This window comes from Callionymus lyra, chromosome 4, assembly GCF_982586985.1.
Source record: "Callionymus lyra chromosome 4, fCalLyr1.hap1.1, whole genome shotgun sequence".
Lineage (NCBI taxonomy): Eukaryota > Metazoa > Chordata > Actinopteri > Syngnathiformes > Callionymidae > Callionymus > Callionymus lyra.
This window is the reverse complement of record NC_141821.1, coordinates 15,446,283-15,464,883: the sequence shown is the minus strand read 5'-3', so window position 1 is coordinate 15,464,883 and position 18,601 is coordinate 15,446,283. Positions and strand designations below refer to the sequence as shown.

At 43.5% G+C, this 18,601-nt stretch overlaps 2 protein-coding genes across 2 annotated transcripts; one reads left to right on the top strand and one right to left on the bottom strand.

The window, feature by feature from the left end:
* Positions 1-413: 413 nt before the first annotated feature.
* lnx2a (ligand of numb-protein X 2a) lies at positions 414-12,888 on the top strand. Its single transcript, XM_087788917.1, has 11 exons — positions 414-509; positions 2,224-2,785; positions 6,728-6,975; positions 7,039-7,176; positions 7,234-7,433; positions 8,205-8,621; positions 8,677-8,850; positions 9,039-9,216; positions 9,304-9,529; positions 10,237-10,395; positions 12,250-12,888. The coding sequence occupies exons 2-11, from the start codon at positions 2,382-2,384 to the stop codon at positions 12,383-12,385; spliced, it is 2,280 nt and encodes a 759-aa protein (XP_087645043.1). The 5' UTR covers positions 414-509; positions 2,224-2,381; the 3' UTR covers positions 12,386-12,888.
* gtf3ab (general transcription factor IIIA, b) lies at positions 12,629-16,627 on the bottom strand. The gene is given in 11 exon segments (XM_087788360.1): positions 12,629-12,733; positions 15,189-15,251; positions 15,253-15,404; positions 15,461-15,540; positions 15,949-15,997; positions 16,000-16,022; positions 16,083-16,110; positions 16,113-16,170; positions 16,223-16,319; positions 16,386-16,468; positions 16,526-16,627. Coding segments are annotated over 11 exon segments (840 nt in total).
* Between the last annotated feature and the right edge of the window lie 1,974 nt (positions 16,628-18,601).

Here is an 18,601-nt window from a genome sequence, read left to right as displayed (position 1 = left end):
ATATATATATATATATATATATATATATATATATATATATATATAATTGTACTATTTACAATATTAATGGTGGTGATTGAAATATATTTTTTGTGGAATCTGTGTTTCTGTCTGAATGGTGTACTTTCAAGAACACTGGTTGGGAAAAAAAAAAAAATTTATTATTAATAATTATAATTGTTGGGCAACCTTAAACTCAAACCCAAACTTCACTTCCATATATTTATATGTAAAATGTTGAAATTCACTTCCTTTTTTTTTGCGTTTTTTCCGATCATTTTTTTTCTCAGGCAGGTTTCGCCTTCAGACAAAAGCGACAAGCCCCGCCCACTGGGTTTGACGGACAGTTGTGGGCGTGGTCAGTCCCGCCAAAGGCACGGGGGGGCGTTTTTTGTTGCGGGTTTGCAGGACGGTCCTTTGCGGTGAATGCGTGAACGTGGTCTCGCAGCTCATGATCGTCCCCCCCTTCTGGGGCAGGAGTCCACGGCGCGGAGGAGACGCGGCATTAGGTAACGTTTGCATCTGCATGTGTGTAGTCATGGTGTCTCTGTGGAGGAGGCTGAGCAGGATGCTGTCGCCTCATCTGTCCTGGGGATGGTGCTCACAGGGGGGTCGGGGGGAGTCAGACAGATGGGGACGTTGCTCTCCAAAAATGCTCTGATGTCATGTTTTCAAGATCTAGGAGATGCAGTTCATGACATTGCAGAGGGGCGTGTTGCCATGGAGAGGGGACAATGACAAACCTTTATTGTCACCAGGTCTTGTTTATACACACACTGGCGATTTTGCATTAAAGGGATTTTTTAATTTTGTTTAAAGCATTCTAGACTAAGTGTTGCGTTACAATTCTGATGGAGCATCATTTACTAAGGAATATAAGATTGTCATCAATAACTATAAATGATGGCAGGTGCAGAGATGATGCTGTTGTGTGTGATATCACTGTGTGTTATTTCATGTATATGAGGCAACAATCTTAGCAGCATGGACTTTTGCTCTGCTACACAAACACAGTGGGATTAAAAAGAGCAGATTTCACAAGCATCTCTCATTCAAATGACCTGGATTTGTGTTAGAATGTTGCTACAAAGTGGAGATGTTTAAAATAGATTCAAGTGTGCCACTTGTCCAGGGGGCGCACAGTACTTTACTTATTGATAAAAAAAAAAAAAAACATCCGAAAAAAAGCCTTGTCCATTGTGTGTATCGTCCTGCTCGTGTGTCAAGTCGGTGTGTGTGATGTGGTGATGTCACAGCTTTGTTATAGGAACAGAGAAGCCTTGTGTCTTCATGCTTAATTCATGTCCAGCTGCAGGATAGAGACAGAAGCAGCCAGTCACACGGAGGCAACAGCACGTACTAGAAGAAGGATGAAATAATTAAGGACCAGACTGGTATCCAAGGAGACGGAGGAGACAGGTTGCCACAGGAGAGAGACGCATAAGATACCGAAAAATAACCGGCAAATAATGGTACCATGGGGCCTCTTATCGTCATCTTCTCCGGCGTCTGACGAGCTCGGAGGCTGAGCAGCATCCACCCCGAGAGAGGTGGATGGTGGCTCCTCTGCATCCTTCTCTGGCAACACTCTGAATGTCAAGCCCGACCGAGCAGCACAGGCTCCAGGTCGTCATGGAGACAGGAGCAGACCCTCGGTGGAACAGAGGCAGGTACTCAGTGAGGTTTGGCCAGCTGTGAGCTGCGTTCTGCCCTCTGCTGTCCACTCTGGGAATCAGCTAAAAAAAAGCATCTAAATGTCTAAAGGTGACCCGCGTGCATTGGCTGTAGGCATGTCCTGGTGCTGTGTGGGTTGTGTGTACAGAATAGGAAAAAAAACCACATCTGGCAGTTGTAGAACGCCTTTCTATGGTTCCATCTTCTCATCGTCTCCTCCACTTTCTCGTGGTCAGCTCCTTCCTCTGAACTTTTATTTTCTTCCTGGCGTAACTTTCCCTTTCTGCTGCTATGATCTGTGTCCTCTCTCCACCTCAATCCCAGATTATTCCCTCTCAGTGGAATTGGAAGATTGCGGCAGGCAAAACGAAAGAGAGATTATACAGCCAGATTAGTGAGCAGGAGCAGCAAGGCATAATCTGAACACACACACATAATGGCTGCAACTACAAAAAAACAGGCCTCACGTCTGTGTCACATGCATTTATGGACAACACACTGGGAACTGGAGATGAGAAATTAAGGGATGCTCTCTATTTTAACCCGCAGGGTGATGTGCCATCAGCTGCTGGGGGGCACGTGTCCTCCCTGCACCCTGACCCTCCTCTGAAGCTTATGGACAGGAGTCGGTCTGCCCCTTTCCCCAAAGTCCGCCGCCCCTCCGAAGTCTATCGTGCCAAAGCAGAGCTGCGTTGAAGGAACCCGAGATGGGCAGCCCGGGCAGCGAGGTGGGTCTCGCCGTTCCTCCCGATCTGTCCTTGGAGGATCTGTGTTCGGAGTGCGGCCAGGTCCACCGAAGCCGGGAGAACCACCTGTACAACTACCGCCTGGAGGTGGACGACGACCTGGTGTGCCAGATCTGCCTGCAGCCGCTTGTGCAGCCGCTGGACACGCCGTGTGGACACACCTTCTGCGCTCGCTGTCTGAGGAGCTTCCTCCAGGACAGGGACTTTTGCCCCCTGGACAGAACTCGGCTCCAGCTGAAGGCGTGCCGACGATCCAGCATTCTGGTCCATAAGCTGCTCGACAAGTTGTCTGTGTCCTGCCCTTTGACCCCGGTCTGTTCCCTAAGCATGCCCCGATGTGACCTGGAGGCGCATCTAAAACACAGGTAAGGTCAGTCTTTTTTAAGGTCACACATTTAGTCGTACATTCAGGGTATCATGAAGACTCAGATCTACTGTGGGTTGGACCAAGTTGAGACTGATTGTTGATCCATCCATCCATCCATCCATCCATCCATCCATCCATCCATCCATCCATCCATCCATCCATCCATCCATCCATCCATCCATCCACCCACCCATCCATCCATCCATCCATCCAACAATCCGTCCGTCCGTCCGTCCGTCCGTCCGTCCGTCGATCCATCCATCCATCCATCCATCCATCCATCCATCCATCCATCCATCCATCCATCCATCCAACCATCCATCCATCCATCCATCCGTCCATCCATCCATCTATCCAACCGTCCATCCGTCCATCCATGCATCCATGCATCATCCATCCATCCATCCATCCATCCATCCATCCATCCATCCATCCATCCATCCATCCATCCATCCATCCATCCATCCATCCATCCATCCATCCATCCATCCATCCATCCAACCAACCAACCAACCAACCAACCATCCATCCATCCATCCAACAACCAACCAACCATCCATCCATCCATTCGTTCATCCATCCATCCATGCATGCATCCATCCATCCATCCATCCATCCATCCATCCATCCATCCATCCATCCATCCATCCATCCATCCATCCATCCATCCATCCATCCATCCATCCATCCATCCATCCATCCATCCATCCATCCATCCATCCATCCATCCATCCATCCATCCATCCATCCATCCATCCATCCATCCATCCATCCATCCATCCATCCATCCATCCATCCATCCATCCATCCATCCATCCATCCATCGTCCTATAACTCATCACCCACAACCCCTAAGGTGTCCCCCCTAACATTGGCAAGCCTCTCTAGACCAGGTGCTGTGTGAGGGAGGATTATTAAACTGAAGGTCATGTGACGGCGGATTAGTGGTTCCCTCACCAGAGTCATGTGTTGAGAAGCTCCATTACTCAGTCTGCAATCATGCTGAGCAACTTCAACACCAGGGATCTGTTCAACCACTTTTTCTGCGAGACAGCGAAGGGCAACCCGGGCTTGTGGTGAGTAGGACGCAGCTGGACGGAAGGTCATCGCAACCGAGCGAAGACATTGTTAAACAGTCTCGGTTCTCCTGCGATCGCCCTTGACTCGCTGGGAAAAGTCGATGCCGGCGCTAACAAAAGTGTTGGATCTGCAGGAGGTTTTCGGGGGCCACGGGCAGCTCAGAGGTCACGGGTCTCAACTGATTTTTTTTTAAAAATCTTTACGTTTGCGTTGTGTTTTCACGCCGGCTTTATTGACTAGTTACTAGTGAACATCAAACGCCACGGTTAAGGAGATTTGCGTTAATGAGCTCATGCTAACAAGCTGAAGAGATCGACTGACTCAGCTGTTTCATAAAGAGAAAGTGGATATTTATTTCAACCAACTTTCAAATGTATTTTTCCTCAATGGTCCAAGCTGGTGGAGTCATGATGCGATAATTCCTGGTGTTACTGAATCAAGAGTGAAGCAGTTAATGATTAGCTGCTGTGTAATCCAGACTTGTCAAGAGGTTGTTTTTTTTTGAAGATTTGCCACGATATCCAACCCACTCCTCGAGACACGTTGGAACATTTATCTACTTTGTCAAGAGCTAGTCAAAGTAAAAAATCACAAATGCAGGTCAATATTATTGGACATATTTATCACAACTCCTCTTCCAAACGAATCAGGTTTGGACCTTAACAGGAAGAAAATCTGACGCAACCAGAATCAATGATGCGTTTTACAAGAGGGTCGTAAATGCGTTTTATTAAACGCCTTCTTGTTTTTATTATGCTGCGTTTGACAATAGCACGACTTCATGGTGCCTCTCTGCCATGTTGTTTTTACAGAAATCCGTCAAGTCCGGACCCAAACGTAAATCCTTTCTGACAACGTGTGATCCAACTCTACCTATAAATAAAGAGTGCTGTTAGAGATGTCTGTGATGAAAGTGTTGACTGATCTATATACACCGACACCTCATCTGTCTGGGAGTCTTCTTCAGGAGCCGGATGTGAATTTAGAAGATCAAAAATGAATCATATAGATGTGCGATGGCTGGCAATGTCTTTGATGATGAGCCTTTTTTTAACCTTTTTAAGATGATTTGAATCTAAAAAACATCTTCTACTTCTATGTTGCTGTCACTGCTAAAGCGACATATTCTCAAGAAAACTAAGGTGGGCCACATAGAGCACCATAAAGTCCCATAAAGCACAGCAGCAGTTGAAATATTCGATCGCTATGTGATCGCTGTCATCACCTGAGGGCAGTTCAAAGAAGCCAAACGTGACATTCTCAGAAAAGATTAGTTTGTCCCACGTGAGGTGAGAGCACCGACGGGCCGAGTAGCGAACTCGGAGAGAGGCCGTCGGTGAGCGTTGTTGTTGGGGAGGAACGAGGATCAAGGTCTGGACGTGGATTAGGAGACGCTCTGGTGGTCCAGGTGACATTGATCTGATTAGCGTCGTCGACGCAAAAGGTCCTGACATGGCCGAGGTTGAAAAGGCTTTATAGAGGAATGTTTTTAGTCTGGATGTGATGGAGAGTAGAGAGTTATGCCTCAGACTTTTGAAGTGGCAGTAATTCAACATCTCCTGATGAAGCCCACTCTTGATCCAGGGTTCTTACAGACTTCAGACCTATCTCTAATCTTGTCTTCATTTCAAAGATTCAGATTTCAGTCTAATTTTAGACATTAAATAAGTGAAATTAAATACAATTGAATCTGAATCAGTTCCATAAACAGCAGAATAAGATAAGTACAGGCCCAAGAGAGTTAAAGGAAAAAAAAAACTCCTTTTAACAGGAAGAAACCTCGAGTAGAACCAGACTCAGTGTGCATGATCTTGAGCTTTGAATAGTGTCGCGGGGAAGGAGGATGGAGAAAGAAGTAGAGGAGGAGGAGAGACAGTGAGAGAAGAAAGGAGATCTGAAAGTAAGAACCAGAACTTTAAAATGGATCCTGAAAGAAACTGGCAGCCAGTGAAGAGTTTTAAGGATCGGAGAAATGTGAGTTCTTCTACTAGAGCAGGTCAGAAGTTCTGAATGACCTGAAGGTTCAGAGAGAATGTTGTTGTTTTTTTGAGCATCCTGATAAAGTTAGCCAGGACGTACCAAAAGCATCCAAGGGACGGACGTGCCTTACTTTTGAAAACGATAAACCAGACTTGAACAGGACTTGACAGAAAGGTTGAATCCGGGTCCGGGGTTTTGAACTTCAGCTGAGGAGAAACAGGAACTTTTCAACTCTGGCCACCGTTTATCGCTGGAGTTTGTCTTTAGCACAGATTCTATTTCCGCGCAGGATTAATGGATGATCCGATGCTGCTAGTAATAGAATAACGTCGATAGTTTTAGACGTAGCACTCTTGCCAACTTGATCAGTTGTGTAACAGGGTGACGGATTAGAGGGCGATGCTAAAGCGGTGGGATCAGGACATGGATGAGTGGCTCACCAGTCTCTCGAGTCCTCAAACGTTCTGACAGCACGTTCAGGAAGTTGTGAAGCAGGTGTGTGGAGGCGCTCGAATAGAGATGTTATATCATGCTTTCAATTTTAAAACTAAAAAAACATTTATTTTCCTATTCATGATTATAATGACATTATGTTTATGTTCATAAGTGGCCCTTGTGAGGCTAAACTATGAAACTGGTTATGTTGATATTTTTTGCTATTCTTTTTCTTTAAATTTTGTATTTGAAAGATAAATAATTTAAATAAATAATTTAAATAATTAAAAGCTTTTCATCATCACTGCTCCCTTTCGACTGGACTTCCCCCCACGACCTTCACAGTTGATGATGTGGCCCCTAAATGAAAGCCTGTCAAAAAAGTTTGGCTATCCTGGACTCGATCTCTTCACACGTCGACTAAACGATAAACTCTCGTTGAAAGGTGTCCCGGGACGCGATGTCAGACGCAGACCGGCGTGGACGTCTCTCGTAAGGAGAGCGGTGACGACAAGACCACTGCGAGCAGCCCCCCCAGATCTCCCCGATCGCCGCAGACGGACCTGAGGGACGTGAGAACTCCATCGCCACCATGTGGGCCGAACAACACCACCAGCACAAACGGGACCACGTGGACGGCGGAAGACGCGGGCCTGGACAACCCTGCCTTCGAGGAGAGCACGGAAGAAGACAGTAAGATTCCACCTGGTTGATGCAGAGACCGGAGCCGTCCAATGATGTGTTCTTAACATCCAGGTGTGGTAGGGTTGGAGTGCGTGGTCCCGCGGGTGAAGAGGCCCCTCAGTAACCCCTGCATCCACCTCCTCCGGTCGGTCAGTTCCACCTCTTCCGGCTGGGACTGCCCGGAGTCGCCCCCCCTCTCGGCGGAAGAAGGTCTGACATCACCAGCTCCGGGACATCATGGATGAATCCTAACTGTGCTTCCATCAGGCTGCGTCAAGCTTCCCTCGCTGCCCGAAGGAGAGATAACAGCCATCGAGGTCCACCGAGCCAATCCCTACGTGGAGCTGGGCATCAGCATCGTCGGGGGCAACGAGACGCCGCTCATCAACATCGTGATCCAGGAAGTTTACAGGGACGGCGTCATCGCGAGGGACGGGCGGCTGCTGGCCGGGGATCAGATCCTGCAGGTGACGCTTAAGTATTTCTCGTCAGTGAAGCAGAAGATTGTCGGCTACAGTTTCTCGTTGAATACTTTGAATAGTTTTTACCTCATTTGAAAATCTTTCAATTTGTTATTATTTAATTGAATATAATTTGCATATTGAAAGTTGAATCTGTTTTGGGGTTTTTTATACATCTGAATTGAAAGATCGGAATATTTTCAAATATATATATATAAAAAAATCTCTTATACACATAGAGTTTGGTATTCTAATTCCAATAATCTGAAAATACATGTTTTAATTGTAATATGTTTTAATTGGAAGCTTTTTTAATTCAATATAATTCAGCCGATCATGGTTGCCTTATTATACCAAACTTTTAATATTCTATTTACAAGGCGATGAAAAGGAATTAAAACATTAGATAATGTAGCTTTTAATTGTTGTATCAAACTGTATGTTGAACCCTTGTAGTGTCTCAGGGTCTGAAAACAAATGTGTTTGTGGTATCCCTTGTGTTGCCTTGTGTGACCTTGACCCTGAGAAAACACAAGGGTTAAAAATGTTTTTTTTGAAAATAAATCATTATTATTGTCAATGATGTAATTTAATGTATTTATAATATTTTTAAAATATATTTAAAATGAATAGTTGGATACCTTGATTATGAAAATTATTTTATTGAATTTAAATTCAATGTTTAGTAAAACATATTAATATATAATTATTGAATTCAATTAAAAATAAATAAATAATGCATTTAAAAAAAAAAATCCAAACATTTCTCTTGTCCAGGTGAACAATGTGGACATCAGCAACGTCCCGCACAGTTTCGCCCGCTCCACCCTGGCTCGCCCCTGCACCACCCTGCAGCTCACGGTGCTCAGGGAGCGCCGCTGCGCCTCCCGCCCGCCGCCCTCGTCCTCCTCCTCCTCCACGCCAGCTGTGCCCCACGCCCCCTGCTCCACCCCCGAGGGCGACCCCTCCAGCCCGGCCACTCAAAGGATCACCCTCCACAAGCGCGACTCCTCGGAGCAGCTGGGCATCAAGCTGGTGCGGCGGACGGACGAGTCCGGGGTGTTCGTGCTGGACCTGCTGGACGGGGGCCTGGCGGCCAAAGACGGGCGGCTGCGCAGCAATGACAGAGTTTTATCGGTCAACGAGCAGGACCTCCGCCACGGGACCCCTGAGCAGGCGGCGCAGATCATCCAGGTGAGGAGTCTCGAACTGTCCTGGGCTCGCGCCTGACGGTAGCTTCTCTCTGCAGGCCAGCGGGGAGCGGGTTCAACTCCTGATTGGTCGACCACATAAACCGACTCCGCCTCCACCACCCAAGTCCAGCTCCACCAGAGACCTGTACTGCCTTGATCACTTCCTGCCTAACCACAGCACCACCCCGAGCCCCGTCCCCGCACACCTGTCTCGGACCAGCACCCACAGGGTGAGCCTTTTAACTTTGACGGTTGCAGCGATATGCCAGACGGTGATGAAGAAGTCTCTGGGCTTGTTTTCTAACAGGCTTTCTAGGGTCAAATCCATGCCACCAACTACATTTTCAAGGCCAACAACACATTTTCCCAGCAAGCAAATGTCAAATAATTTGAAATCCATGTGTTTATTTCCCTGCAGGATTTCTCTCAGTGCGTGAGCTGCAAGGAGAAACACATCACGGTGAAGAAGGAACCGCACGAGTCTCTCGGTATGACCGTGGCAGGAGGGCGGGGCAGCAAGAGCGGCGAGCTGCCCATCTTTGTCACGAGCGTGCAACCCCACGGCTGCTTGTCCAGAGATGGACGAATCAAACGAGGTGAGAAGGTTTTTTTTTACAGTGGAGCTCATTGAAGAATCTTTGAGTGTACGTAAATCTTCTTCTTCTTCGGGTCACGCAAAAAAGGGGACGTCCTGCTGAGCATCAACGGCCAGGACCTGACCTACCTGAGCCACAGTGAAGCTGTGGGCACTTTGAAGGCCAGCGCCGCCTCGCCGTCGGTGCAGCTGCGCGTGCTGGAGGTCAGCATGGTGGAGGAGCCGGACCACGACGAGCTGCTGTCCCACTCTCACGACAGCGACTTCGACGCCAACTGGTCGCCGTCCTGGGTCATGTGGCTCGGCCTGCCCAGGTGAGCAGGAGGTGGTCGTGCTGAGGTTCTCGTTTCTGGTCAGAGGTGAACTAGTTAGTGATGGTTAGTAAATATATTTGAAGCTGATTTATCCCTGTGACACTTGAGACGCACGGATGATGCATTCAATGACATTGGGTTTGTTATGGTCCCTTTAAGTGCCTATTGAAACAAACACTCAATAACTGTACGATGTTCCTTTCTATGAACAAACTAACTCAGAGAAAACAGATACAATTATTTACTTTTTGCTAATTGTGTATTTATTTTATTTATTATTACTTTACATTTGACAAATGTTTATTTGTGCAGCGTTTGTAGACTTTATTAAGATGTTTATAAAGCAGTTTGTTGCACTTATCCTACACGTAAATGATCAAAATTAACTTGACTTAAATTCACTGTGTTTTAATAAGAGAAAATGTTTGACAATTTCCAGTGAAACAAATGTTGGAACCTGTCAGTCTATTATGGATCTGTACATATAGTTTGGCAAGAAAATTTTTTATTTATCATTTTAATTTGTGCATTTTTTAACATCATCATCATTTTGTAATTGGATTATTATTTTGGTACAAATAATTAGCACAAAAAGTTCCTTTGGTTTTCAGTCTTGGTTTCCTGATTTTTGTGGGTGCATCCAAAATAAACGTATTAATGTATATATTTTTCAAGTCCACTGTGTAACTCCTCACATGTATCTGCAGCTACCTGCACAGCAGTCATGAGATCGTCCTGCGGCGGAATCATCCCGGCAGCTGGGGCTTCAGCATCGTCGGCGGCTACGAGGAGACCCACGGCAACCAGGCCTTCTTTATCAAGACCATCGTCCTGGGCACACCTGCGTACTACGACGGCCGCCTCAAGTGAGCGATCGCCGCGCTCTCCTCACAATACTATCTGGGCTCATTCTGAGCGTGACACCATGATGAATTAGCGTTTAGATAAACAGTGAGAGATAAGATTGACCTGATGTGAGTCCACGCCCACAGATAAAGACCAACAGCAGGTCCTCACCATGACTCAGGCTTTTGTCAAGTTTAACTCGGGAAGCATTTAAAGAACATACCATAGTGTACTGACAATATGCTGCACCTAAAATACTTTAAAAGGCAGTGCGCCTCATGTAATAATTCTAGTAGAACCTATTGACCTTGAACATATTTCAGTGGTACAAACTAAAACAAGGCTTTGTAGTATAATTCAGCTTGTTTTGTAGTAACTCTACGAGGCTTCATAGTATTACTCCATCGAACTGCGAACCTGCATTACTTTGCGAGTCTACACCATAACGCTTCTTTGTGTTAGTCCACAAGGCTTCGTAGTACTACCTTTGCGAAGCTTCATAGTATTACTCTGGAAGTCTTGTTGGTATTGCCTCACAAATCTTTGCAATATTACTCTGAGAGGCTCATACTATTACTTCATGTCACAATGCACCGCTCTTTCGTACTACTCTGCAGGGCTTGGTAGTATTACTTGACGAGTTTGACGGCTTAGCATTATTACTACACACGGCCCAGACTCATCACAACACTGTTTAGTATTACTGTGAGTCTTTGTAGTATTACTCTGCAAGGTTTTGTAGTATTACTCTACAAGGCTTTGGCTTATTACTATGCAAGGCTTGGCTCCATCACAATGCTCTTTTTACTTGGCGAGGCTTCATAGTTTTACTTTGCAAGGCTTTGTTACTATGCAGGGCTGTGACTATTACTTCCCGAAGCTTCAGCACAAAGGTCCTTAGTATTACTCGGCAGAGCTTCGTGGTATCACTCTGCAAGCGGGTGCCTTTTGACTACAAAGGCACGTGGTGCGACACTGAGTAATACTACAAAGCTTCGTTAAGTTATTATGCTGAGCCTAGTGAAGTAATACCACAAAGCCTTGCAGAGTAACTCTATGAAGCCTGACCGAGTAATACTACGAAGCCTCGCAAAAGAATGCTCCAAAGCCTCACTGAGTATTACTACAAAGTCTTGCGTAGTAATACTACAAAGCCCTGTAGAGTAACCCTAGAAATCCTCACGAGTAATACTACGAAGCCTCGCAGAACAATACTACGAAGCCTCACTGAGTAGTACTACGAAGCCTCACGGCGTAATACTACGAAGGCTCACAGAGTAATACTACGAAGCCTTGAAGAGTAATACCACAAAGCCCTGTAGAGTAACACTAAGAATCCTCACCGAGTAATACTACGAAGCCTTGCAGAACAATACTACGAAGCCTCACTGAGTAGTACTACGAAGCCTTACGGAGTAATACTACGAAGCCTTGAAGAGTAATACCACAAAGCCCTGTTGAGTAACACTAAGAATCCTCACCGAGTAATACTACGAAGCCTTGCAGAACAATACTACGAAGCCTCACTGAGTAGTACTACGAAGCCTTACGGAGTAATTCTACGAAGGCTCATGGAGTAATACCACAAAGTCCTGTAGAGTAACACTAAGAATCCACACCGAGTAATAATACAAAGCCTCACAGAATAGTACTTCAAAGCCTTGCGGAGTAATACTATGAAACCTCACAGAGTAATACTAAAAAGGGTTATTATAGAGAGTAATACTACGAAGCCCCGCGGAGTAATAGTGAGAAGTTTTGCGAGTCTGTCACTCAGTAGAACAAAATGCAGCGTATTATCTGGTGCCTTATGGTCCAAAGAATACGGTAAATAATGTGAAAGCATTGAAATGACTTCGTCCTGTGGGTTTCAGATGCGGAGACATGATCGTGGCGGTCAACGGCTTATCGACAGCAGGAATGAGCCACTCGGCGCTGGTGCCGATGCTGAAGGAGCAGCGCAGCCGCGTGTCGTTGACCGTGGTCTCCTGGCCGGGCAGCTTGGTGTGAATGTTCTAGATCAGGAGCCGCCGTGGCTCTAGAGGACCGATAAACACGACTGTACTTCCCTCCATTCTGGACCAAAAAACCATCGAGAACTGTACTAGCAGGACCTGATCCAAATCGTGCCATGCCCCTCTCGACAGACTGCTCTCACACACACACCGCTGAGTTCATATGGTCATGTTGTGGTCACTCCTGTGTGAAGACTGTTAGCAGGCGATGTGTGTGTCGTCACCTCACCGGGCAGATCTAGAATCCAGAGCTGTATTCGGCTGGATGCACCGTTGAGAGTCGTCCTCCGAGGAGAACGCGAGAACCGCTGAAGATGGTCTGCAGCACCAGCGCTGTATCCAGCTGAATGAGCCCGAGGCCTTATTAGAAACCTGCCACATGCCGGGGGCTACGCTGGCCCCCGGCCTCATCACCATGACAACCAGCTGTCCCTTCAGCTGCTCTTTTATACGCGTGCGAATGTGTGTTCTGATTGTTTAATAAACATATTCTGCAAAGATTGGGATTCCTGCGGGTTTGTCAGAGAACGTCGGTCGACACCGTTTCTGTTGCACACGTTTGATTTGAGAATTTCTTTTAAACGCTCACATGATGATACAATTTAGGGTAAAAATACATTAAAAACGACATACAGGAAGTGATCAGATTATATGAATAAGTAAATTAGCAAGTTTACCTTTTTTTTAAATGGTTATTATTTCAGTTAATATATGTGTTTGATTATTTCTAGTAAATTTGTGAAGATTTCATTTGCAACTGATTATGGTCAACACATTATAGTTTTTTTAATGTTCAAAAGAAAAAGATAAGTCTTAAATTTATTTTAATTTTAAGTGACAACTAACCCAGTTAACTCAAAATACTTTACACTTTATCTGCCAGCAAAAATGATTAAAAAAAATGTCCCCATTAAGGCAAAAACCTTGAGGAGAACCTGAGAGAGAACAGAGTCGAGCAGGACCATGTAGAAGATCCTGACTGGTGGTACTTGAAAAACCTATTGTCCTTTAACTATTTAATAAAATAATAACACTTACTTAAAAACCTGTGAATACATGCAAAGAACACAAAATGGAAAATAAAATGAATCTAGAATTTGAATAGTGTTCGAATCAGATCAAAAGATAGGCACCAAAATCATTTTCATACTTTCCATGTTAATTCATCAGGGCCATATAAATGCAGACAAAGAGTTGCACTAGTGGGTCAGGATGTTCATTTGAGACTTAAAATACATTAAAAACTAGTATAGGAAGTGATCAAATTATATGAATAAGTAAATTAGCAAGTGTACCTTTTTTTTAAAGTGGTTATTATTTCAGTTCATATATGTGTTTGATTATTTCCAGTCAATTTGTGAAGATTTCATTTGCAACTGATTATGGTCAACACGAAAAAAATATAGTTTTTTTGATATTCAAAAAAAAAGATAGTCTTCAATTTATTTTAATTTTAAGCGACAACTAACCCAGTTAACTCAAAATACTTTACACTTTATCTGCCAGCAAAACTTTATCTGCAAAAAAAATGTCCCCATTAAGGCAGAAACCTCGAGTAGAACCTGAGAGAGAATAGAGTCGAGCAGGACCATGTAGAAGATCCTGACTCTGGTAGTACTTGAAAAACCTATTAACTTTTAACTATTTAATTAAATAATAATACTTACTTTAAAACCTGTGACTACATGCAAAGAACACAAAATGGAAAATGAAATAAATCTAGAATTGAAATAGTGTTAAATCAAAAGATAGGCACCAACATCAGTTTTATACTTTCCATGTTAACTGAGGGCCACATGAATGCAGACAAAGATCTGCACTAGTGGGTCAGGATGTTCATTTGAGACTTGGATAAAAAAAAGGATAAATAAAAAAAATTACATTAACAGTGAGTGGCTGTTTTTGTCTGGGGAAAAGTTAAAGCTTTTATTTTGAAGGGTAAAGCATTCGTAAATCAATTATCATGATATAAAGAAAATAAACTTTGTCTTTTGATTATGATTACCTTCCTATGAGTATTTTATAGATTTATATCATTTTTAATTTTTGGTTGAAACCCACCGATTTGTCGATGTATATTCAACAGTTTTTGGTGGAGTTGGTGGGTTTGAACAGCTCGAGCATGGAGATAACATTCCAACCAAGATTCACTCAATAGACGACAGTCTATTTGTATTCAAACCTGCAACCCTCCACAGCACATCACTATTTTTTAATCATGTCTCTGAAACAAAAATGTCTGCTATTGAGAAAAGTCTTTTTTAATTACCTCTGTCAAGGAGATTATTGAAATATGTTTTGGTTGTTTAACAGCCAAATATAGAGCAGGGTATTTGAAGAGATTTCAAATAAAACTTTATAGAAAAGTTAATAATGGGAGGAGGAGGTGTCGTTTTTATATTCAGATCCAATAAAAAGGACAACATTATGAAATAGGTCTGCAACCTTTTCTAATCTTTCTGCAAAGTGTATTTGGGATTCTAGAAAGAAGTTTAGAGGGATTTTTTCATGCTGTGCCAGGATTTATTTTACACTATTGTAAAGAAAAGGCTGTGTCATCGATGACAAAAACATGCTCAAGCATCAATCATCACAGATCTGGCGCCTTTACTTATTATCTTCAAAACTGTAGTTTTGCAGTCAGGTTGTCTATCACGGAGTGCTGAGCAGTTTCTCCAGCCTTCCGAAGAGCCACCTGCCAAGGCTGCAGCTTCTGGAAGATTTTTTTTTTTTAATTCAACAAGTTCATTCAAGTCAATATCTGGCTGAAATAACCTTGATCGGAAGAAGAAACGCACCATCATGTTGAAACTCTTCCCACGGCTGACACAGTTGAAGAGCTTCTTTCCTTCATGATCCCCCCAAAACTTGGCTCTCCAGGTTGAAGCTCCGGCTGAACATCTCGCCACATATTTGACAAGCAAACTCCTTCTGTCCTTCAACATGAACATTCAGCACATGCTGCAGCACAAACCGCTTGTTGCACGTGTTGCACGTGTTTCACGGCAACTTGGCTGCAACGGAAAATCTCATCAACACCAAATAATAGGAGCTTTTGATCTGTTCGAACCTGTGTGGATCTTCCTGTGCTGCAGATGATGCCTCCAGGTCACCGCCTTGAAATGGCAAAACTGGTCTTCACAGGGATATATATATATATACACAAGTTTTTACAAAATTATTATTTTATAAGAAATCTTGTGGTAAGACTAGAATTTATGCAACTCTAAATTGTCGTGTTTTATCATTGGACAGAAGTTCTCCCAGTTATTTGAGGCAAACATTTAAACTTTAAGCCCCTTTTGCACGGGTGAGTTTCACATCCGTGTCCCAGAAAGTTTGAGTCGAAAGTTAACCAGAGCAAGTAACAGATCAAGTACTGTCATCAAATCTAGTCTCCTCTGTCATCAAGCTAACGGTTGATAATCTGCATGATTAAAATGCGATACATTTACGCTGGCATCGGTCGAAGTGATCAACTAACGCGGCCATATCTAGATAAACCAAAAAAAACCTGACCATGATTCCCATTTAAAGATCAGACAAACGTTCCACAGACCTTGATGCATCTTCTCACGATGCTTGATTTTCCCTCTGGAGGTGAAGTTTTATTGCAGCCGTCAACAGTACAACTGTTCATAAAAACATAAACACGTGAATTTCATGTGGTTCTTAAATAAACATCTCGACACTGAAAATAAGGGGTGTGTGTGTGCTCTTCTTGTGGGTGCGGAGCTGATGGCGCTTTCTTAAATCTTTTTCACAGCCCAGGTAGTCACACTAGGACACAAGGTTCAGATTTAAAAGTCATAAGAGTGAACAGTGGATGTACAAGGTAGAGCTTTGTCTGGCGCAGGTGGACTTGAAGCATGTGGTTTTCCGTACTGGAAGTGGTGACGAAGACCTCGGAGCATCCATCGGACAGACACCTGCAGCACATTGAACGCACCAGGGATATGCTTTTTTTTATCCTGGGTTCATTTCGAGAATCATACTTGTGAGGCTTCAATGCGCTGTGACGGGAGAGTCGGTCTGGAGTGCAGAAGCTCTTTCCACATGTCTCACAAGCGAAAGGTTTCTGAGGAGGAGAGCATTGGCCACAGATACTCGTCAGTCTGGTCAGATGGACGTCCACCAGCCCGGTGTGCTTGCATGGATGAACCTCCAGCTTCCATAGCTTGAATTTAGCTTCACAGTGAAGGAAAGAACATAGTAGTTCTTCTGACATCTCCTCCATCTTCTCCAAAACAACTCTGTTGTTATTGTTGTTTTGGTCGTGGACTGGACTTGTCAGTGACACTTAACAGACTCAGCTGACCCCGATTTACCTCATCGGGTCGTACCAACTCACGGTGGTGGTGTAGTTTAATATAAAATGCTACAAACACAAAGGATTTACAAACACTAACTGCATTTTGTATTTTACCAGCGACCAACCTCACAACAAAACAGTCACAAGCTGATTGTTTCTTATAATTGTAAGGTCCAGAGGCCAAACATGGCCCACAATGTCATTTATTTATAGAAAAGAATTACAATAAAATGTTAAAAAAAAGACTGTTTATCTCAAATGTATCTTAATTTGATGATGTTATTAAAGTCTTTTCAAACAAGCGTTTTATTAAACAAATATCCTTAAAATTGACTTGAAAAACCTTTAGAAAATGTAAATATTGCTTTTAATTTCGTTATGTCTACTTTGCCAAAGAGGTATTAGCTAAATTCCTAAAAAAAAAAATATAAAAAGATTTTTAATGACATTTAAGAAAACGGAGATATCGTCGTGTTTTGGATTTGGATCCATAAATACTTTCAAGGATTGACCCTTTGTAGAGTTCCAGCTCGCTGTCACCGACTCTACAATTGAACTCATTTAAAATTTGATGGTCATTGAAATTTGAGATGCTAAAAAAAAGATATCTAATAATGTCCTCTCAAGTTTCACAAAAAACTCTTTGAAGTTGGAAGATTCCTGATTCACTTTACACATTTGTACAAAAATACAGATTTATAGTGATGGCCTGATGAAGCTTCATGAAACAGTGTCATTATTTTCAGAGTCCACTAAATGGCGGTCTCTGCACTATTTGCCACTATTTTGAACAACTGTTCTAATGAAACATCACATCATTTTTAAACTGATGGCGCCACCTACTGACCTATAAACAACATGACACTGCTTCATGAAGCTTCGTCAACCCATCACTACAAATCGTCTCAGCAACACAGAACATCTACATAATACGTTTTTAAATAGAATTATATCAACAAATTTAATTAACAACACGATGGGAATTAAAGCTTTTGTGTGCAGTTGCGTAACTGGATAAAATAAAATGTAGGGCGGCAATTTCGGCCATGAAATCCTGATCCGGTTGTAAATATGGTGGAGGTCTGTGGCTTCTGAGTGCTGATACAAATGTATCCAAATCATTCAGTAGATTATAAAAAAAATCGTCCTTTTGAGCCAAATAGTGAAGCCATTGTTTCTGAAACACTGTAAAAGTCCGAAGCTCCAACATCCTCTGATTGATTTTGGCTTTAAAAACGTCACGGCGGCTCCTCACACTATCTGGGATGGTGTTTGTGTGGAAGGGTGTACAGCGCCAGTAGTGCGGCGGCGACTGTCTGTCTACAACACTCACGCTCCTTATCAGCGCTAATATTGTTTGCTGATAGATGTGATTTATTGTTTGGGGACATTTCTCTGCATGTTTGGCGCCTTCATCTGTTGAGTTGTGCGGCGGCGCAGAAGCAGTCTTTGAGGTGACTCAAGGTGGAACCTTGGACTGTATTTAGATGTTCTTTTTTATCATGACTATTATCATTGTTCTCTGTTTATTGTTGTGATAAAAGCTAGTTTAATTGTCGTTATCAACCACAGTAGTCATATGAGGAGCGTGAGTCTTAGCGAGAACATGAAATCACTACAGTAAGAAATAAGTCCATGCGTTTGTGTCTTCTCGCCTGGACTATTGCAACAGTTTATTTTCATGTCTTAACAAGAAGGATCTGTCTCGCCTGCAGTTGATTCAAAACTCTGCAGCGATAATTCTGACCCGCTCTAGTAGAAGAACTCGCATTTCTCCGATCCTTAAAACTCTTCACTGGCTTCCAGTTTCTTTCAGGATCAACTTTAAAATTCTGGTTCTTACTTTCAGATCTATTCATGTTTAGGATCCTCCTTACATCAGTGATCTGATCCAGACTT

Excerpts from the sequence above, each read along its gene's own strand:
- lnx2a (XM_087788917.1), top strand. The coding sequence starts at position 2,382 with ATGGGCAGCCCGGGCAGCGAGGTGGGTCTCGCCGTTCCTCCCGATCTG. Across the intron at positions 8,622-8,676 it reads AGGCGGCGCAGATCATCCAG|GCCAGCGGGGAGCGGGTTCA; the intron begins GTGAGGAGTCTC and ends TTCTCTCTGCAG. Across the intron at positions 9,530-10,236 it reads ATGTGGCTCGGCCTGCCCAG|CTACCTGCACAGCAGTCATG; the intron begins GTGAGCAGGAGG and ends ATGTATCTGCAG.